Source organism: Vigna radiata, chromosome 5 (assembly GCF_000741045.1).
Source record: "Vigna radiata var. radiata cultivar VC1973A chromosome 5, Vradiata_ver6, whole genome shotgun sequence".
Classification (NCBI taxonomy): domain Eukaryota; kingdom Viridiplantae; phylum Streptophyta; class Magnoliopsida; order Fabales; family Fabaceae; genus Vigna; species Vigna radiata.
The window spans coordinates 22,182,972-22,205,766 of record NC_028355.1 but is presented as its reverse complement, the minus strand read 5'-3'; the positions used below and the strand labels follow the sequence as shown (position 1 = coordinate 22,205,766).

Sequence of the window (22,795 nt, the reverse complement as noted above, 5' to 3'; positions counted from 1 at the left end):
ATATAAATAAATAAATTCAGAATCCATAAGTTATTTCATATGGTTAACTGTGTTTAATATTGCATCTTTTCTCCTCACCCTTCCTATCTATCCAAACATACGGTGTTTGCATAGTTACTTTGGCGCAGTTTCTTCCTAGAACAATTAAAATGGTCAGAAATCCATGTTTAGCAAAAACAATGCAATCAGATTGTCTTCTTTGATGGACTTGATTCCAATCTGATTCTAGTCTGTCAGAAACACAGAACCCAACTTCTAAGATAGGTGACCATTAACCACTTCACAGATTTCGTACTTATTATTATGGAGATTATCAAAATTGAAGTATCTTGAAAAAATATATTTTCTCAAACTAGTTCATTTCCAAACATAATATCGGTTTGTGAAGTGAATGAGGATAAGTCAGAAAATTGCCCGAGGAACCCCATGACAGGCAAGGCAAGGACGCAGACGAAGGACCAGTGCAAAAGCCCCCCTGAGATGGGAGTTTCTAACAATCCTCCCTTATTATCGATTAGGTTATAAATGATGATATTACTCAAAAAATGTCGATGAATATGAAAATATAGTGGACATGGGAGCATTGCATTATGAATTCTACATGGTGACAATACTGAGTTGGAAATTGATTACACAGAACAGCGGAACAGAACAACAACTTATCAACTAAATGTAGTCAAAGAAGCATGCACCTTCACATGGGAACACCAATAACAAGATGGGGCCTATTATTTTCTGGTTAGATTAGGTGATACAGACAGATTAGCGTACAATACAATTACAAGAAAAAAATGGTCCATGTCTTCAGTGATTTTGTTTATGTCAGCTCCGAAGTTTTATTTTGTACCTTATTCTTCTTAACCTCGGTTTTAAATTCCTTTTTGGTTGTGACATTGCATTCTTGGTTCCTGAAACATGTCAAGAGATGGTCATTAACAAGTCCTGCTACTTGCATGAACGAATAAATCACAGTCGGTCCCACACACTGAAAACCTCTACGCATCATGTCCTTGCTTATGACTTCTGCTTTTGGAGTCTTCACTGGTACTTGACGTCCATATCTGAATTCATTTCTTATCGGTTTGTGGTTAACAAATCTCCAGCAGTAATTGCTGAACGAGCCAAACTCCTGCTGAACCTATAATGAATAAATCATTAACCATGTCGTTTTGAGATGCATTAGTTCCGACTTTCCTCACTAAAATTCAAAATCTCCACTCATTTAGAAAGTTCCAATGTATTTTGCTTGAAAAGCAGCATTAAAAGTTACCTTAAGTAATTGTTTCGCATTTTCCACAATGGCACGGAGCTTTGGCTCTGATAACAATGAGCTGTCGTTTATTTTGAGTGTTAGCAATTTCTTTTCAGTAAACTGTGCAACTGATGATGGGTCAAAATTTTCAAAAAGATTCCTGCGGCATATGTTAAAATACTAGGAGTCAGATAATACATATTCAAATAAAGTGTCAGGTTAATTATAAAAATTTAGCTGATTTAGACATGCCTGAATATGTCTCTCTGGTTAAGAATTATTGGCCAACGATGTTCTGCCAATGCTTGTGAAAATACCAGAAGCTCAAAGAGCTTTCTATCATTGTTAACTGGAACACCCCATTCTTCATCATGGAAAGCAGTGTAAAGGGGGTCTGTTCAGAAGGAAATACCATTGCTTGAGAAGGTAAGTATCAATGGAATAAGGTAATAGCAATATGGAGTAATTGATAAGTGATACAAACACTCATTTTTATATAACTTATATCCATACTTTTTAATTTATTAAAATGAAGACTCTAATACCATATTAGAAATGGACTTTAAGTCTAACTTAACTCCACAAAATCGGTTTATAAGATGAGATTTACACTCGTTTATATAAACTGAATTGACCTTACTTATAATCGACGTGAGACTTCCAACAACTATCACATACAAAAAGGTTTACAAACACAGACAGAAAAACTAGAATAAGCAACTAGAAAACAAGATCAAATTATGTACTTTCAGATGCATTTCTACGTAACTCCATTGGGGGAATTCTAACTGAGTTTTTAGCTATGCAGAAGCACATGCATGGAAAGTTAGTTGAACAAAAAAATAAAAGCCTATTTCCACCGCCCTCATTAACGAGATTCATAAAGGTGTGGTATGAGCAATAAAGTTCAAGACAAACACTTTAAGAAGGAGTACCGTAATGTGACTTAATGTCCATACTTAAAACAGTAGTTGTTACAGCAGACCATGCTCTATGATTTGTGATGATGCTAGGAGAAAAAGATGAAGATTTTCAGATTTTAGAAATTAGTTTAATCCAGACACCCATTTCATCACTGCCCAGGAAATAAAGATGTTATAGCTTTTATTTTTTTCTTTCGTTATTCTCTGAACTTAAGAATAACAAGGGTTATCCTTAGTTTATTTAAATGTAAACCATTTTAATTTATTTAATGTTACTATTTTACAAATATTATTTGTCTTTACATAAAAAGATAATTTTCCATGAATACAATTTGAGAATAAATTTAGAAAGAATCTTTGTTATTTGAAAGTAAAAATATTAAATAGATTTAATAATTATTTTTTATAGTTTTAACTATTTAATCATTACTATACTCTCATGTAAATAAATGACATGTAATAACTACTACCGATCAAAACCAATTTTCGACCATAAATACCATCACAAGCGTAATGACTATGGCATTACTCGACAGACGTTTACAATATATATATTATAAAGTCTTATGTGTATATACACATATCATTGTATATATTATGATATTATTCTTCAATGAATATCACTAAATTTATATCTCGAAATTTCTTCTAAATATTGTAATTCTAATAGTAAAAGTATCTTTGATGGGAGGGTTAAGTAACTTTTTAATTTTTATGTATTGAACGAACAGATTCAATTTTTTAAAAAATAATAAATAAGAAAATTAATTAAAAATTAAGTAATGTAACGAAAAGTCATCGAATTCGTTCATGTTTTACCAAATTCCTAAAGAGTTCATGCTGTTACATCAAATTGCTTCCAACACTTCCTTTTTTTCAAGCTCTAACTTTTTGTAAGAAGGGTATTTTGGTCACAAATTAAAATTAAAGACTACTTTTAGAATAAGTTGACTATTCAAAATAAAATTTAAACATTATGGTGAAAAATCGGTGACCCTAATACTACTCTGATATGTACCAAATACTTAGAAAATCCGGCAAACAAGAGCGCGTTAATCTGATTAAAAATTGGCTTAAATATGTTCGAGTTTTTTATTTTTTTATTTTTTTTTACTTTAATCTCCACAAAAATGATTATTTCTAAAATTATTATACTGATTAATTGATTTATGTGTTGAATTAGATATTATTATATTGTAACATGAGTTTAGTATAAGACATTTAAAAAAAAATCTTAAATATTTTAAAATTAATACTATCTATCTATATAAAAATAATCTAATGGAGAAATATCGATTTAAAAATTTGGTAAGATGAAAATAAAAAAAAAAAGTTTATAGAAAATTAAAAGCGATACATTTAATGAAAATTATAAGGAGATAAATCAAAACCCATACATGTTTTAAGCCTTGAAATTTGGTTACATGCAGTTTCAGATTCTCACCATTCATGAATAAAGAAGAGCGGTGACTTTAACACTGAAGAAGAAAATGAAAATTCAATTCTGTTCTCTGTTATGTGTGTGGGCGAGGTACGCTTACCAGAATGTTGAGTGATCCATTCACATCTCTTGGGAGGCGGAGACACAGTAGTGGCTACGTCCACGGCGTCGGGCACAACCCTAACCGGCTTAAACCCGTTACGGTTAACGCTTCTTCTGCTTGCAGTTGAGGGATTCACCGTTTTGGTCGGTGAGTTGCTTGAACACGAATCCGAGGAACACGTGCTGTCCAAAGACACGGTGCTTTGCGCAACGACATTTGGAATTTGTGGTGCCAGGTTTCTCAAGCGCTGTGGAGTCTTTACGTGGTTCTGGTTCTCGTGTTTGGGCACGTTTCCGGCGGGTTTCAGAGCGGGTCGCGGTTCGGGCATTGTAAGTGTTTGTTTGTTTGTTGGATTTGATTTGGAATTTTGATTTTGGAGGATGAGATGAATATTTGAATATATATCCTGAAAAAAAGGGAAGAGAGTAAGATTGAAGTTTAGCTTAGGCGAAAGGTCACACTCACTACTGTTCAGTAACGTTAAAGGAATTGGATGTGTGGGTTTGTTGTGAGAATTGGCCTTGCTTTTGTTTGTTGAATTGTATGGAGGTTGTGTTGCTTTGTTTACCGTTAAGAAAAAGAATCCAATGACTCTCACACTCACCAAAAGGCCACCTAATGCCACCATTCATCTCACTCTCTATCTGTAACTTCTTCCAACATGGGCCGGGCCCTCACTTATCTTCTATACAAGGAGAGATGCTCCCTCCACCACCACAGCTTTCTTCATGCACCTCCCAACTTTGTTTTTCCAAAAATATCCTTAGATTATTTTTTTTTTTTTTTACTTTTACCTATCACTTTTTATACTTTTAATTAAAAACCTTAATTTTTTACCCTTGTTCCAGCGCTCACAGCATATCACAATAGAGATTTGAGGACTACATTATCAACTGAATACCGAAAAATACATTATCAACTTCCAACACAGCTACCTGTCCTGTTACAGGTTTCTCGGATTCTTCAGCTTGTGCCTCAGTAACATCAGGAACGATATGTGTCCCTGCTTCCATCAGCTATGGTTTAACTTCTTTGAGTTCTTCCCCTTGGAGCTCACCAGCAGAACTAGAAATTGAGTCGAGCTCGGAAACCCCTTCAGAGCCAATCATCGAGCCACTTCCCCGGAACTCTTCATCTTCTTCAGTTTCATCCTTCACATCCTGGTTAACATCGACAATGTTGTACTCCATAAACAAACCTTGATCATCAGATCTATCACATGAGTCAGTGACAATGGATGGAGGAGGAAACGGAAATAAAAAATAAGAGAGGTAAGAAGAAGAAAGGAAGAAAGGAAGAAGACAGTGAAAGGGAGAAATGAAAGGTTATGTCAGGGTGTGGAGGTACTGCGTTAGTGAAAAAGGGAATAGGAAAGAGATCAGGGTTTTAGATTAAAATAGGTGAAAGTAAAAAATAAATATGTACATAGGGTTAGTTTTGGAAATAAAAACAATTGGGGAGGTGCAGGAAACACTAAGTGGTGGTGAAGGGAGTAATACTCTACTTTCTGGAACTGGACTGGGATGTGATAGAGCCCATGAGGCTTACTTTCTCTTTGGCATACATGTTCTTCCTAAGGACATCAACAGAACCCACCTTCCAGGGCTATTTCCAAAGCAGGTTCAAGACCAAACAACAGCGTCTAATGAAGATCTACAACCTTGACATTCAAAGGTACAACGATCTTTATAAAGCTTGTTATGTTCCTGCCAAATCTCAACCTTTTCCACATTTAAACCATAATAGATAAAAATAAGAAAATAACACACCATATAAAAAAAATAAAAAATATTAATTTATTATTTTTAAATTTTGTATTATGAGTAATGTTAATTTCTTATATAATTGATGAATCTACCATCATCTCGATATACCAACACAAACCCCTTGTTCACGGTCAAGTTTCATTAATCACTTTTATTTAGCACTTCTAAAGACTGTGATCAAAAGGTACATATCCAATTAATTAAGATTGTTTATTGGTAAAGTTCAATTATAACCCTTCACCTTTAGCAACGACATCGTGTCTTTACAAAAATCTTTGGAAGAAAGAAGCTTCAAAACTCTGGATTCTTTTTCGGGTAAACTCGTACCAGATGTTTATTTGAGCATCTTATCCATCAATTATTTTTTTATTGCATCACTATTCAACACCCAAGGTTGTGATTATAATCGACATATTCTTTTAAGTTTGTACTCTAAAAATATATAATTAACTTGAATAGTCCGAAATATCCTTACGTTGTTTGTTTTGTTTTGCTGGTATAAATTACGAGTGATTGTAGTAGTTAGTAGCTACTCGCACAATAGTCACTTTCTAGTATACATAGGAACACGTGTATAGAGAACAAAAATTGATCAACTTGTAGCTAAGCCATGACCCACCATTTTTTATAGGTTTATATTTACAGATCTTTATCTACATGAATATATCATGCACTATTCATGTTGTCACGTGCATTGAAAATGACAGCAGTGTAGCTTAGTCAGTAATCAAACAAATAGATGAAAATGGTGAGAGTTCAAAAACCCATGCACTAACTTATTATGTGATAAATATTTTTAAAATAAAAGATGTCATGACTTCTTTTATAAGTTAAAATTATTTTTTTAATGATTTCATTTATTATAAAATAACTTAATATGTATATTTATAATTAAACAAATTTTTTTGTTGGGAATGAGTTTGTTGAAATAGAAGTGGTATTGACATTAGTGTTCGGCTGGAGGCCCACCAGCACGTGCCCTACAACCGAAAGGTCCACACAGTGTAAAACAGTAGTAGGGTGATGCAACACTTGTAATTGGGTTGTTTTCAGAAGTTCCGATTATCAAAGGTGACGCAGCATTAAATTCCGTTCACATTTTTTCTCTGGGAGTATGGATGAAAACATGTGCAGAGTATTCTATTGCTTGAATCGGGAGGAGAATTTTGGATGGATATAAGAAAATAGAGAAAGAGAAACAAAATATGTTATTTTTTATTCCGTTTATTCAAGTATATGTGTATAAATCAATCTAAAATATATAAAATAGTTATTTTTTATAAGTTAGCATACAAAAATTACACTACGAATCAATTAAATCCACTGTCAACGACTTTTGAGACTATTAATGTGAAAACAATAGTTTTGGTCATAAACAGACATTTATAAGTAAATGAGGTTATAAACAGAAAAAAAAAAAAAGTACTTGAACTAAGAAATCCACAAGAATATTAATTGTAATTTAATTCGAAACATTTCACAGATTATAATTCAAACTTAGTTATAATTATGAATGTATAAATGTTATATTAAGTGAAGCACGCATGTATAAAATTTGATTTATGAATATTTCATGTTAGATATTTCCAACGTCTAAAATAAAATAAAAAATGAAAATTCATTATTTTTAGATTTTAAGTTATGATTAGGCATTCCCCAGTAGGTACCACTGCATGTGGCAGTTCGTCTTTTTCTAATATTAATGAAAAATAAAGCATTTTATCTATTAGGATTTCTGGTGAAGGAAATGAAAGGTTTATATATGAAGCAACCTAGACGGAAGTTGTTACTGACATAAACAGGAACAGTGTTGCAGTTGAAAACACAGAAACCTCGTTAATGGTAGGCAACCTAATTTTTTATTCAATAGTTTCATATATAAAAGTTGAGATTCTTTTGCAGCATTATCAGGATTTGTTGCTACCAAAGAAGCAATACTCATGGATTAGTTGCAACCTTAAAAAAATCTGGAAATAAAAAATAAAAAATAAAATGGCGTGTATCGTTGATTGAAACCAAAAAGTTGTATCTCTTTGATTTCTTGGAAGGACTCCTATGCTATACTTTGAGGTCCACCTTCCATGCTAATTGATGTAACATATGAAGTTCTGATTGTGATAGGAACAAGTTTTCGTTTAACTTTTTCTCGCAAAATTTTAAAATTATGATAGGTTGATGTGTAATTTATAAAAATTATATATATATATATATATATATATATATATATATATATTTATTTATTTATTTATTTATTTATTTGAGATTTAAGATAGGTGGTTATAACGATTTTTTTTTATAGAATATATATCAAATTATCCTAATTTTAAAAATTTACCTTTTTCTTTTTTCTTTAGATATACAAAAATTTACTTCTTATTTACAAATTGGATCCTGCTTAAACCTCGTTCTCATATATGTTATTGTAGTTAAAATGGAAAGTTAACTTTTAAGTTAAAATATCTTATGGTTTTACGTAATATTTGTTATTTAAATTGAATGCGTGATCATGATAAATTTGTTAGGGTTGTTGAACGAAATTATAAAATTATTAGAATTATCAAACAAAATTATAAATAGTATATATATTTTTAAATAGTTGGTTCATCTACATGTTTACTTTTTCCTATGAATAATTTAGTTCAAATAAACACTAAACATAAGATACCGTTTCATTTTATTATTAATGTCACAATTTCATAATTTACTATTTTTGTGAAATCTTTACTGTTCCAATCATAATCTCAAATTTAACCATCTATCTTCATATATTATTAATGTTTGTTTATGACAAATAACCTAATGAAGTGAGTGAGGGTTTGACCATCCACCATCATGCCATATGTTATGTATGGAAGGAAAACTACACAAGTCTCAGAAAATATTACAGATAGATTGGTCAAACACTACTTTAATGACAGTATAACAGAGGAAAATGATAGGAATTGTGATTTTGAACCATTGAAATTATGATGAAGAATTTGAGTGTAATTTTGATTTAACACATTATTGGAATGGGAGAAATAAGAATGAAATGGGTGAGCTGTACTACAGTTCATAGTCAACTGTTGTTTAGCCAATACATTAGATATGCCAACTGTAATTAAACTTTTCGGTTACCAAAATACCTAACCTCCTATGGTGAGATAAAAAACTGTTAGAAAAAAAATAAATCACTTATTTAACTGTAATATTTAAGGATAGGTTAAAACCACTTAGGCGTCCTGTTTTCATTAGGCCTTACGAAAACAAGGATGCCTAAGTGGTTTTAACCTTTCTGCAAACTGCATGCTGTTAGTCTAGTTTTAGCGTGACAATATTGAATTTGGCATCACCAGGGACCACGTTTTACCTCTTTTAATTTCTTTTCATCTTAATATTTTCCCTAATATTTCCTTTCTTATACATAACAAATATTAAAAGTTAAAACATCCAGGAGTGTACTGCAGGGTAACATAATTGATTCAAATAAGAAACATTAAAATATAAGAAATTAAACGTAATATAATATATATTAACATAAATTCTTAAAATTAAACAACAATACTTATGAATAGACAAATAGAATTGAACTGTACTGTATTACTAAAATCTGTACTGAACTAAAAATTAATTTTTTTAAATTGAACTGAACTGTAAAACCGTTCAAACAAACTGAAGTAAGCTGTTTTTTGTTTTATTAAATTGGATTGAACTAAACTATACTAAATCGTACTAAACTATAGGTTAAACCCCTTCGAAGATCCCTATTTACGTAAGTTTTTCCCAGTTTCATCCCCGTCTTTTTCTTTTTTTCAATTTGATCCTTTAAAGTGAATAATTGACTCAATTAAGTCCTCGCAGTTAAATGAAGTTAACCCCGTCAAATTTTTGCTGACTTGTGAAGGTGACATGTTACTATTTAAAATGTGGCTTGCTCATTGCGTCATGCGTGGTTTAATAATATTTTCTTGTATTATCATTATTTGAACACACTTAAAATATTATTTTTAAATTCTATTTATCTTATTTTTAATAATACTTTTCTCTTTGCAACAAAGTTCAGTTAGAACCCATCTACCATTGCAGGCCACTTTAAAGGTGGAAACCACCATAAACAATTTCAAATCCCAAACAAAAACACAACCAAATCAAGAAACAAGATTTTTCAAACCAGAATTCGAACCTCAAACTTAATTTGAGAAACAAGATCACAACTCCTAAAAAGAATTCTCAAACCAAAAATTCCAATTTTAACTTAAAAACCCTAAATTCCCAATTAGCGATTCTGGAAATCCTAAACCCCAAAATTTTCATTTCGTAACCATCAAGAATCACAATCGTGCCTTTGCTTTAGANGTTGATTCGTCATCCTCAGCTTCAAAGCGACATTTGAAGATTTTGGGTACCCACATGGAGTTTCTGGGAGTTTACTTTGAATTATGAAGAATTCAATCATCTTCGGCGCTGCTGTGGGTGGCCTCTAGAGGGTTACAGANAGAGTCTAAGAAGAAGAAGGCCATGGTGGTTCTGGAGCATCGACGGAAGTGGTGGTGGCTGCGTAGGGATGGCGACGTCAGACCGACTTCTCTCAGTGTGTTTCTTGAGGTGGAATGGCAGTGCGGCGACAACACGTTTTATGGTGCGACAGCAGAAATTGAAGGAATGGTGATGGATTCGCCGAGGAACCATCGAGCTTTATTTTTCGATAGGAGGGTTCTTCCTCCCTTTGCCAATTTTTCGAAGGAATGGTGATGGATTTGCCACTTCCATCTTGCCTCTTCAAACACTGTGAAGAACCCACTGTTTGCCAATTTTAATCCATGAAGAACGAACCTAAATTCCTAATTCCTCACATCCTAAATCCATCATCAAATCCATTCAGAAAATTGCATTGCAATCTTCAACAACAACGAAGAACCCTAAATCTCTTAATTTTCCTAAATTTATAAAATCTGCAGCTTTTAAAAATGTTTCAGAAATCCCAATTGTTAAAATGTTTATTTAAGAAGATGCCACGTAGAAGGTTTGACTAACAAAAACCACGTATATCAGCAAGCCACGACTGAAATAACATCTACTTCACCTGAAATAACATCTACTTCACTCTCACAGTCATAAAAAATTTAACACCGTTAAGTTTATTTAACGGCGAAGACTTAATTGAGTCAATTATTCACTATAAAGGATCAAATTGGTAAAAAAAAAAAGACGGAGATAAAACTGGGAAAAACTTACGTAAATAAAGACTTTCGAAGGAGTTTAACCTTAAGGATACTATCTTTTTATCCTTTCAAAAGAGCTTTTGTAAGAAAATTGTAAAAGTAGGATTAGACTTTGTTGTGAGTAACTGAATTTAAGCGAGTTATTATAGGTTTAAATCCTTCTTTAATTCTAATATTTATATGAAAATAGATTCTTAAATTTTAAAATGTCTTAATTAAATTATATTTTCTTTATAAAAATATACACATTTTTATAAAAAAATATGAGTCAATTAAAACAATTTAAAATTTTGATTATATTATTATCACACCAAAAAAAAACTATAACCCTACTTCACATTAACCAATTCCATTACCTAATCATTTATTTGTTTAAATATCCCATTTCCTGTCTTTTAAAATGACAAAATGCATTATATATATATATATATATATATATATATATATATATATATATATATATATATATATATATATATATATATATATATGATGCAAATAATTTTTAGCTATTACTAACAACAAACATTTTTTCAATAAAAAAAACGGTGTATTGACAGTTAAACAATTTTTCTTTTATTTGATGCATTTTTTTAAAACCTTTTGGAAAACACTTACTTAGTTTTAATTGTATAGCTATTGTCAAATAGAAAACGATAATTTATCAGTGTAAATATTATACTTTCATGGAATGTATTATACCAATAAATAAATTTATTAACATATAAATAAATATATACTTTCAGTGCTTTACATTGTGTTGAACCTGTTGTTAGAATACATTTACTGTCCTTTCAATATATTAAACTCTTGGGAATTGAACAGTTTTTCTATAATTTTTTAAAATTATTTTTTATAAAATCATATAAAAGAAACTCTTACATTTTTATATAAAAATAATTAATGTTGTAAAATTACATATAATAAATAAATATTATATATATATATATATATATATACAATTTTTTTTCACAGCAGGTTAAAAGATTGGTTATCTTTCACATAAAACAACAATTTTTCTTTTCAAATTTATAATAATTTCTGCGATGTGATTGACTGACCATATAATCTTAGTTTATACAAATGATAAATTATCAATCCATTTATCATATTTTTTTAAACTTAAGTCTTATATTTGGACCTATATTTGAAGAGAAAAAAATGAGGGGGCTAAATTGGTGTAGTATCTTACAAATATTTTGAAATTTTAATTAATTGTGTTATACTTCTTGTACAAAATTGCTACCCTATGTTATTTATTTTTCCCCTTTGAGGTAGTATGTAGTTTTCTGATTGAATCTAATGTGGTAGGCCATTTTTCTGGGAAGAAGGAATCACACCTTTTTTAATATTGCAATTTTTCTTGGATTAAGCAGTATCATTCAGGATTTATGAGTAGCAGTTCCCATTACAAAAATATCATTACTTTAAGTGTCAGATTAATTTATAGTAAGCATGCAAGTTGAGGATTTTATACTTTCATTATTTTATTTTTTATGAACTGTGATGGGACAAAAAAGGAGAATAGATAAAACACAATAATACTTTCCAAATTGCAAATGGTATGAAATCCATACAATTTAAAAGCAAGACACAGCACACACACTTTTTCCTTTTTTTTTTTTTTAATGTAGCTTAATAAATTAAACACTTATTTCATAATTATCACAAAATAAGTAATTAATAAGTTAATATATAATTAAAAATAAAAAATACATTAAAATAAAACACATATGAAAAACAATTAATAGAGGCAATAAAAAACATCTCATTTGCACATGTATTTAAGTTCTTGATAATTTACTAATTGTATTATTTCTTAAACATGACTTGTAAGCTTGGGATGCAATGTGAAAACCATTGAAATAAAAATAAGATACATCATTGGTATTTTTTTTTTTAATTTAATTTTCCATTTAACAATATTTTAATTATTGGAAAAGCCAAAAATGGTTAAAAAAAGGAAGATGTTCTCCACCCACTCCTCCACCCAATCTATTTGATTTCTTCTTCTTCTTCTTCGCTCACTGTCAGTGTCTGTTCTTCTCTTGCCCATTTGCAGAGATCAGAAAGAGGAACCTATCAACGCCACTCCGAAGCTCCTCTTTCTTTTTTTCTCCGTCTCTATCAATCTCTCCACGCGCCACTACCACGTGCCAATTCCACTGTCTGAGTTATCTTTATTTACTTCCAACATTGTTCCTTGGTTCCTCTCAAATCGGAGTCGCTATTCGTCTTTCCTTTTTTTTGCGCGGTTGAATGTCCAAAATGCATAGCAGACGGAGATTCTTGCGCATTCCGAAGGCGATCGAAAATTTGAGGCCGATTTGATGGAATCTGGGAGGAATTTGTTTCAGTGCTCGCCTTATCATAGAGCTGATGGCTCGGTGCACCTCATGCGCGCTGTCCAGATTTCATTGCAAGCTTAGATTTGCTGTGGTTGTTTTCGTGGTAAAACTCTGTTAGTTCGCGAGTTTTTGTTCTTATTATTACATTTCTTTTTAGTTCAAATTTGCTCTGTCTTGTGAGATGTATGACTTCGTGTAATAAATGTTCAACTGTGATTGGGCTCTAATTGGTCGCTGTAACCAGTGAGAAAGTGAATATTTGAAGTTGAAGTGTTTTTCGGATTTTTCTTATTCTTGTAGTGAAACTGAACTGTGGAGGTTAGGGTTTTGTTGTCAGAGCAATGATTCATCTATAGGTGCTGGATTAGTTATTTTCCTAGGTTTTTTTATTTTTATTTTTTTCAAAACTCTATATTTTTCTGAATTAAAATTTTAAGGGAAGCTGTTCAACTAGCATCTTTGGCGGCTGATTTCTTACAGGTTATTCATTGGTCTTTTTCGGTGATTCTTTGTCTGTGGTTTCACATTATTAGTTTTGAAATTCTGCTGATCTGAGATTTGGCTCTTGTAAGAGAGGGATGATTTCATTTCATAAGATTCTTCTTCGTGTTGCAGATTATATTGATATTGGCGTGGGTGGAGGCCCACAAAGCAAATCTCCACGAACACCAACTTCAGGGAGACTTGGAGAGGAATACTGAGAACATTGCCACCCACTCTTGCATACATGATCAGATTCTTGAACAGAGGAAGCGGCCTGGGCGAAAGGTGTATTTAGTTACCCCACAGGTTTATGAGCCCAGTCGCTTAAAACATCTTCAGCACAGAGGTAGGGCATTACTTGATGTGACAACCTCTTCAGGTTGTCAAGAGGATACAAAGAAGCCTATTAGGATATATCTAAATTATGATGCTGTTGGCCACTCCCCTGACAGGGATTGTCGAGCAGTTGGCGATATTGTTAAAGTGAGTGCTCAATATAAATGCAAAAGAAATATTTGGGATGGTTTTTATCTACCTATAACTTTGGTATTATATTTCATGCATTTTATTGAAATTAAATCTTAAATTTTATGTTAACAGCTCGGGGAGCCTCCCATGACTTATCCTCCTGGTTTTCCTTCTTGTGATCCCCATGGCAATCCTCCGATATTTGGTGATTGTTGGTATAACTGCACTTCTGAAGATATCTCAGGAGAGGACAAAAAACGTCGCCTTCGTAAGGTCAATTGTTTTATCCTTTTTAGTTTGCCTCAATTCATCTGGGTGCTAATATTTTTTTTTTCTTGAGAAAATTACTTGGTGATGTTTTAGTTATGTTGTTATGTCTCTTTGAGAAGTGTTGTTTTGAGGAACTATCATAGATGGATAGAGATATTTATCCTTCATAACTAATTTCAGGCATTAGGTCAGACAGCTGACTGGTTTAGGAGAGCATTGGCGGTTGAACCTGTCAAGGGGAACTTGCGTTTGAGTGGGTATTCTGCATGTGGACAAGATGGAGGCGTGCAGCTTCCTCGTGGATATATTGAGGGTAAATTTATATAATTGCATTTCTTGTAAAAATTAGATGTCAGATTTGTACTTCTGAATTTAAGATATTACCTTTTTGTTCAACTTCTCCAGAGGGTGTCTCTGATGCTGACTTGGTTCTTTTGGTGACTACAAGACCTACAACTGGAAATACACTTGCCTGGGCAGTGGCATGTGAGCGAGATCAATGGGGTCGTGCTATAGCTGGTATATTATCCCACAAACATGTTGTGTTCAGTGGTTTTTGTGGTCATCCCACATTTGGAATGCCTCGGAACTGAAAGTACTTCTGTTCTTCTGCAGGACATGTTAATGTTGCGCCTCGCCATTTGACTGCCGAGGCAGAGACTTTACTTTCCGCTACTCTTATACACGAGGTTTGTTGTATATTATCTGTGTGTGGATGCATGAGAAGCGTTATGCGTAGCATTGTTCGTCAAATTTTGATTCTTTTTTTCAGGTTATGCATGTTCTTGGTTTTGATCCACATGCCTTTGCTCATTTTAGAGATGAAAGGAAAAGACGGCGTAATCAGGTATAAACTGCCTTTTTGTGCTGCAAGTTCAACTCTGGGTTTACTTTTATAATGTTGTACGTCTCACCAAGTATGTTTGAGTCATGATTCTTTATTGGTCATTTCTTGTAAATGAGGCTTGATAGATGAAAGTTGAGTAAAATGTCTGCTTGTATTGATAGAGACAAAAACATTCCTGCAAATGGTAATTCTATGCAATTTCTATGATTTGTCTTTAAAATAAATTTTATAATTGTATTGAAATTGAAAACATTTTAGGGGAAAAATAATGAATTAATGATGTACTTTTTTTACCCCTTAATTGAGCACATATTTGTGTTTCTGATTTAATTTTTGGGCATGTTTCTTTTTCTCCCAATAGGTGTATTGAAGAATTTCAGTTTCATAATTAATTTAGATTCCAGGTATTTTAATAACACATTTTATAATCTAATCAATACACTTTGATTTTTTAAGGTTACCGAACAAGTTATGGATGAAAAGCTTGGACGAGTGGTAACACGTGTGGTGCTTCCTCGCGTTGTCATGCATTCTCGATATCATTATGCGGTATTTTCTTGGGAGCTACCTATCCAGAATACTTCCATTTTCTTGTTTACTGTTTTCAGTTGTAAAAGGATCCAGCATATGACTGAAGTGACTTGTTGGCAGGCGTTCTCAGGGAATTTTTCTGGTTTGGAGCTGGAAGATGGTGGAGGACGTGGCACATCAGGTTTGTATCCCCTGATTGAGCATTAAAATTCAGCTAATTTAAATTCAAATTGATCCTCTTTCCCCCGGGTAAGATTAACATTAATCCAAGATTTGTGAATGACTTGCAGGATCTCACTGGGAAAAAAGGCTTCTGATGAATGAAATTATGACTGGTTCTGTGGATACAAGATCTGTTGTTTCAAAAATGACATTAGCTCTATTAGAAGATAGTGGATGGTACAAAGCCAACTATAGTATGGCAGACCGTCTTGATTGGGGTCTCAACCAAGGTACTGAGTTTGTTACATCCCCTTGCAATCTTTGGAAGGGAGCCTATCGTTGCAACACAACACAGTTTTCTGGCTGTACATATAACAGGGAGGCAGAGGGATACTGCCCTATCCTAACTTATAGTGGAGATCTCCCCCAGTGGGCTCGGTATTTTCCGCAAGCTAATAAGGGTATGTAGAATTATCCCTTCATTTTTAAGATGCATGTCGATGCAAATATATTTAATATGTGTTGATGCCTCTCCTAGTTTTTTTTTTTGCCATATTCTTTAGTATTATTCTGGATTGTCAAGATATTGCTAAATCTTTTATGCTCTTGCATCCTGATTGATATGTAGTTTCTGATTTTATTTTTCTGTTTCTGTTACACATGATAGATTTTCTTGGCACTATTCATGGGTGGCTGACTTGTAAATATTTTGAACTCTGAATATTTGGCTGTTCACTGGTTGTTGCAGGCGGACAATCCTCATTGGCTGATTATTGCACTTATTTTGTTGCATACTCTGATGGATCATGTACAGACACTAACAGTGCTCGAGCACCTGATAGAATGCTAGGTGAAGTCAGAGGAAGTAACTCTAGGTAAGATTTAAAACTTAACATTTATGCCCTGAGTCTTCTTTACATTTATATTTTGATTACACGGACTTGTGGAGTTGCTGACTATTTTTACCTTTCTGGTACAGGTGTATGGCTTCATCATTAGTACGGACTGGCTTCGTACGAGGTTCTATGACCCAGGGAAATGGTTGTTATCAGCACAGATGTATTAATAATTCTTTGGAGGTATGGTTTTGAGTATCAGTAGAGGTGAAATGATTACCCTTCTTATAGTGGTTTCTTTTGTTAGATTTTGACCTGGAACGCTGATACTGCTTGATTCTCCGGACTTTTTAATGAAAAATGATATTTGGCACCCTTTGTTTTGGATACAACTACTCGACAACCTTGTTAGAATAGTATTAATAATATAACATTTAAACGTTACCTTGTTAATTCAAACATTGATATTATTAAATTATTATAACAAATTGTCAAGTAGTTGTATCCATAATAAAGGGGTCAAAATATAATCTTTCTAAAATATTTTAAGTGATTTCAGACGGACAAAACTTATATCTAGTTCCTTTTATTTTTGCCATCAAATTCTTCATTCTAATGATGACCAATAGATGCTCTTTCGTATAATAAATAACTTCATCAAATATTTGTGTTAGAATAGGTCTTAAATAGGCTTTATTGAAAAGCTGTTTCTGCTTTACCTGTCTGTATACCTAGGACTCCAGATATGACTTGTTTTTAACTCTCCCCCCTCCTCATTGTATGTGAGGACAATTAAGCTCTCTAAATAATATTGTATCTTTTTATTTCTCCCAAGTATTTGTGACAGAGTCTGCATAATGTATCCATCTGTTATCATTTAATTGGAAAATTTGATGGCCGGAAAAGTGTGTAAGAAAGTAAGGAACTTATATCTAAGTTGTGATCTTCTTTCTTATATTTGCATAACGTTCTTCGTTCTAATGATGACACATGGATGCTCTTTCCAATAATAAATAACTTCCATTTAATATTTGTTACGGTATTTTAAATAATGTCTGTGCTATATCATTTAGTTGGAGAACGTGATGTCTAGAAAAGAATGTAAGGAACTTGATCTAAGTTTTGTCCTTTGACCTGTTAGCACTGTTTACATACATTGTGTTAGGTTAAGTTGAGAGAAAGCCTCATAATCTGTTAAAATAGGTAGTTAATCTGTTTGCATAGAGGCTGAAAATGGCAAGTTAGTGTGGTTGAATCAGTTTTGGGCAGCAAAGCCCAGGTTCTCGAGTTTTTGGACTTCAATCAGTCATTCTTGTTGATTTTTTCTCTTGCCCCTGCTACTAACGTACTGATACTAGTTGGGAGTTAGGGATTTGATCATTAAAATGTCATTTTATTCTAGTCCAGTTTATTGCATTGCATCATTTGTTTCCTCCTGGAATTACTGCAATACATTTTTTAGTCCCTAGAATTAATCAATGTACATACATACATCACACTAAATCGTGGAACTGGAAGGTAAGTTTTTTCGAAAGGTGTCCTAAATTTGTATTGGCAACTTGACATGGACTTGTGGGAATGATTTTTCTTGTCACAGGGTGAACACGGCATTGTTATTGATCCCATCTCTTTATTTATGTTGGTAGATAACTTACATTTTGAAGAAATAATTAACATCTGATTGAGCAATCATATAGTGTTTGAGTTGTGTGCAATTTCTTCGTATAGGTTTGGGTAGCAATTCCTACTTTTTTCTTAGGTCTGGGTATATACATTGTATGTTTACCCCTCCTTTCCTTTTCCTTTATTACCAAATTCACTGAACGAAATCCTCTTTTCTTTCCACTTTTTTACAGGTTGCAGTGGATGGCATCTGGAAAGTGTGTCCTCAAACTGGTGGACCCATTCAATTCCCTGGCTTTAATGGTTGATATTACCGCTTTTTTTTTTACTTGTCTATGTTTAGTTGTTTACGCAGGGCTGTTAATTTGTTATTTATTGCAAAGACAATTTACTCTTTATTATATTTTTGTATAGGTGAATTAATCTGCCCTGCCTACCATGAGCTTTGTAACACTGACCCAATAGCTGTGTCTGGTCAATGCCATAATTCATGTAATTTCAATGGAGATTGTGTTGATGGAAAGTGCCGATGCTTTCTTGGATTTCACGGGAATGATTGCAGTAGACGTGAGCTCTCATTTTTCACTTTTATTTTTATGTGATTTGTGCAATCTTTGTATTTATACTGTTGTCAGTGTCAGTTAACTCGTGCTTCTAATCTAAGTTACCTACAGCCTACCAGCAGCGGGTTTTTCTCATTTTGCTTACTCTTAACTTCTTCCAGGTTCCTGCCCCGGCAAATGCAATGGCAATGGAATGTGCCTTTCTGATGGGACTTGTGAATGTAAACCTGGCTATACTGGCATTGATTGCTCCACTGGTATGTACCAATTTTTTAGACTAGATATTTGCTACAAGAGTATTTCTTTGTATTAGAGATCTACATTTATGAGCCGTGGCAATTTCTTTTTCACAGCATGTGTATTTACTTTTATTTTCTTGGTTGAGGGTGGACAACATTATACCTCGCATATTTTAGGGGCTAAAAGAGTATACTATTTTGTTTCATACACTGTAAAATACATTCTTTAATATCACCAACCTCATGTTCGATTAATGAAAGCTTTACTCCCAAACAAACTCCAAAGCAATAAGATGTCCAAGGGATGAGCTTTTGAAAAGTGTACTATTCTATAGAAGATCAAGTAGCGATTATTGGTTATTTCCATGGCTCCTTTTGGATAATTAAACCCTAAACCCTAAATCTTTATATATAATTGAGGCTTTCAAGCATTTGTTTCATTGAAACAGATATCGACACTGGTAAAGGGGTTGAGTGTACTGATAAATGAACTGTGATAGGAAACTGAAGGTTAATTGTATCAATCGATTCCTAAAAGAATCTCAAGATACAATAGGAAACCTGGAAAAGGGGAAAACAAGATTCAGTCAATCTTTTCTAACAATTGTTCAAGTGTGAAAAACATATATATATATATATAGATCTTAAAGAAAACATGATTTGGTTATTAACCTTTTCCCCATACTTTGTGCAGCTGTGTGTGACGAGCAATGTAGCCTTCACGGTGGGGTTTGTGATAATGGAGTTTGTGAATTCCGCTGTTCTGACTATGCGGGTTATACATGCCAGAACAGCTCCATGCTCCTCTCTAGTCTTTCTGTGTGCAAAAATGTGCTGGGAAATGATGTTTCTGGGCAGCATTGTGCGCCCAGTGAGCCTAGCATTCTTCAACAGCTGGAAGAAGTAGTTGTCTTACCCAACTACCATCGATTATTCCCTGGAGGTGCTAGGAAACTATTTAATATATTTGGCAGCACCTACTGTGATGAGACTGCTAAACGTCTTGCCTGCTGGGTATACCGTCTTTTCATACTAAAATTATTCTTTAGCTTTTCCTGTTTCAGAATTGAAATATGGTTGGGTTTTTAGTTATTCCTAAATTTTTGTTTCGCAAGTTGATTTCTGTTGTTTTCATTCCTCCGTTTCCTTTCTTAGTCAGTTCATATATAATTTAAGTTGCTGCATGTGACACTCATTCTGACAACCACGGTATAAGTTGAACGTAAGTTGTTCTATAGGTGTTTAATGACTTTCCAAGTTTCAATATCCCAATTCAAAAACGAGTGATGTACTTTTTTAGAACGGTGGGAACGTGTGACTCTAGTTTTTATCCAATTGTACTAGAAATCAACATTTATCAGTCGTGACAATTTCTTTTTCTCAGTTGGTGTCTTCCATTTTGTTGTGGTTCGAAGGTGGGCTTTTGAAAATCATAAAGTTGTATAAAATATCGAGTACTAATTATTTTAGATATTAGAGCATATGCATGGTTGGTTGTGTTACTTATCTGTCTGAAATGGTTGGCATTTAATTTTCAGATCTCGATCCAGAAGTGTGAGAAGGATGGAGATAACAGGCTTCGGGTATGCCATTCTGCATGCGAATCTTATAATCTGGCTTGTGGAGCTTCACTTGACTGCTCTGATCAGACCCTTTTCAGCCGTGACGGGGAAGGGGAGGGTCAATGCACTGGCTCTGGTGAGATGAAAATGTCATGGTTTAATCGTCTACGAAGCACATTTTCTTTGAGAAATAGTTCCTTGAAAGGAATATCTGTAAGATATAGGAAGCTTTAGCTCTTTTTTCTTCCTTTTCTTTATCTTTTTGGGATTTTGGGTTGTAATTTTTTAATCCTCAGAATTAGGGGTTGCTTACTCATCCAAAATTGTTTAGGAAAAATTGGATGAGGTTGCAGCTTTGGCTTTCAAAGAGGAGAGCCTTTTGTAGAGAAAATTGGGAATTTAGGAATATAGATAATGTAGAGGGTAAAGGATAAAAAACGAAATGGTAATTGAAATGTTTGTCAGAGGTTGGGCCGAAGGCCTTGAAATGAAAAAAAGAAAATTCTGCTCGTTCATGTCTGTGTGTGTATATATATACATCATTTGTTCACTGAAAATGTTACATTCTGATTTTCAGTTTTACGTATTTCTTGTTACGCACCGTCTATTCACATATAATAGGAAAATCGAAAAATTCATATGTGCGGATTATCTCTAATCATATGCTCCTGATTGGAGATAAATCTTCTCCAAGGATAACTGTAAATGCTGCGTGCAACCACCATTTACATTTTATGATATAAGAATGAGTGTGCTGGTTGTACATGTCAAAGCATTGCCTGTATATCCTTTTCGTTTGAGGGACTTAGAAGACTGATAACGGATTTAGATCTTCTCCTTATTACTAATATTAGACGTCGTGTTTAATAAACTTTAATTATTTATTATGTTCTATTACTTAATTTAGTGTTGAATATAAACGTGGATTAAACTATAAAAGAGGAATGAAAAAGTAATTACTCAGAATCTGTACTCTCTTTGTATATTCAGAAGCGCGAGGTAGAAGCGGGGCTTATTATAAGTGGGTTTACATCTAGTAGTCATTAGGTTCGTGGGACAACGAAATTAGTGCAATATTGATACATTTTGGTCCTTAACTTAAAAAAATAATGAATATAATCATTTTTAATCTAACCATAACTTTTGCTTATGTGTTAAATAATATTGTAAATTGACATTTAAGTTGAAACGTGCCAAATTGTGTATATAAATTAATTGTTAGTCTATAAAGATCTTTAACACATTAAAAAATTTAGGTATTTGAATTAGAATGTTTATATCTATTTATTTATAAAGTTCAAAAATTAAACTATATTAAAATTTGAAAAATAAATAAATTTCCATTAAGTAAAGATGACTTCCAAAGAATTAAACTATATAAAAATTAAACGTCTTATTCTTCATACGTTCAACATAGAATATTTACAAGAGTACTTAAATGTAATTTCCCCTTGAAGATCATATTTAGAGTTTTGTTTTAATAATTTATTAATTGATTTCTTATAAGATATTAACATACTATTATAATAAAATCCAAAATTTGGTTGACAACAACACCAACGCCGACAATGATAATACATCTAACTTTTATCCTATTTTTAATAAATGTATGAGGTTGGGTCCATTCTGATGTTAGCACTCACCTGACCATAAAATTAAGAAGAGATATATCCAGAAAGTAATACTTTTCACATGTCTATTCGCAGTTGCATGAATTTCAAAGCAAAATAAAACACAAGAAAATGTTGAGGAAAATAAAGAAAAGTGAGAATAGTGTTTGGTAATTTTTGATGAGTCAGTGGAAACATCTCGTTCTGGAAGCTGATGCCAGTATTGATATGTCTATCAAATTCATAAATGATTTCCAACAAGTTTGCTAAAGATTTTGATATGTATATGCTACCTTTACTAGATTAATGTAATGTACGTAATTCACGAAAAATAAGGTTAGGAACTTGGCATGTTGACCATTTCATGAATGGTATAAAATTGGTTAGGGTCAGCAGTCAGCAGCCCCTCAATTAATTTATTAACTCCGTGAACTGTATCTAGAATTATAGACGCTAGAATCCAAATAAATCTAATGTTTAAATAGATTTACGAAACAATATTTGAGTTTTATATATCTGATAGATAACCGACATTTCTATCCATACCACTGCTATATAATTTTATTC

General features: G+C 32.8%; 2 protein-coding genes across 2 annotated transcripts; one reads left to right on the top strand and one right to left on the bottom strand.

Annotated features, from left to right (window-relative positions):
- Positions 1-83: 83 nt before the first annotated feature.
- Positions 84-5,438, bottom strand: LOC106760950. Its single transcript, XM_014644399.2, has 4 exons — positions 3,717-5,438; positions 1,505-1,646; positions 1,271-1,412; positions 84-1,138 (listed from the first exon to the last, which is right to left on the bottom strand). The coding sequence occupies exons 1-4, from the start codon at positions 4,345-4,347 to the stop codon at positions 818-820; spliced, it is 1,236 nt and encodes a 411-aa protein (XP_014499885.2). The 5' UTR covers positions 4,348-5,438; the 3' UTR covers positions 84-817.
- Positions 5,439-12,662: 7,224 nt separating this feature from the next.
- LOC106762281 lies at positions 12,663-21,133 on the top strand. The gene is made up of 17 exons (XM_014646096.2): positions 12,663-13,137; positions 13,650-14,000; positions 14,118-14,258; positions 14,436-14,568; positions 14,661-14,774; positions 14,871-14,944; positions 15,028-15,102; positions 15,559-15,651; positions 15,754-15,814; positions 15,924-16,256; positions 16,544-16,670; positions 16,775-16,874; positions 18,488-18,557; positions 18,669-18,821; positions 18,979-19,074; positions 19,751-20,070; positions 20,595-21,133. The coding sequence occupies exons 1-17, from the start codon at positions 13,066-13,068 to the stop codon at positions 20,850-20,852; spliced, it is 2,571 nt and encodes an 856-aa protein (XP_014501582.1). The 5' UTR covers positions 12,663-13,065; the 3' UTR covers positions 20,853-21,133.
- Positions 21,134-22,795: the final 1,662 nt, after the last annotated feature.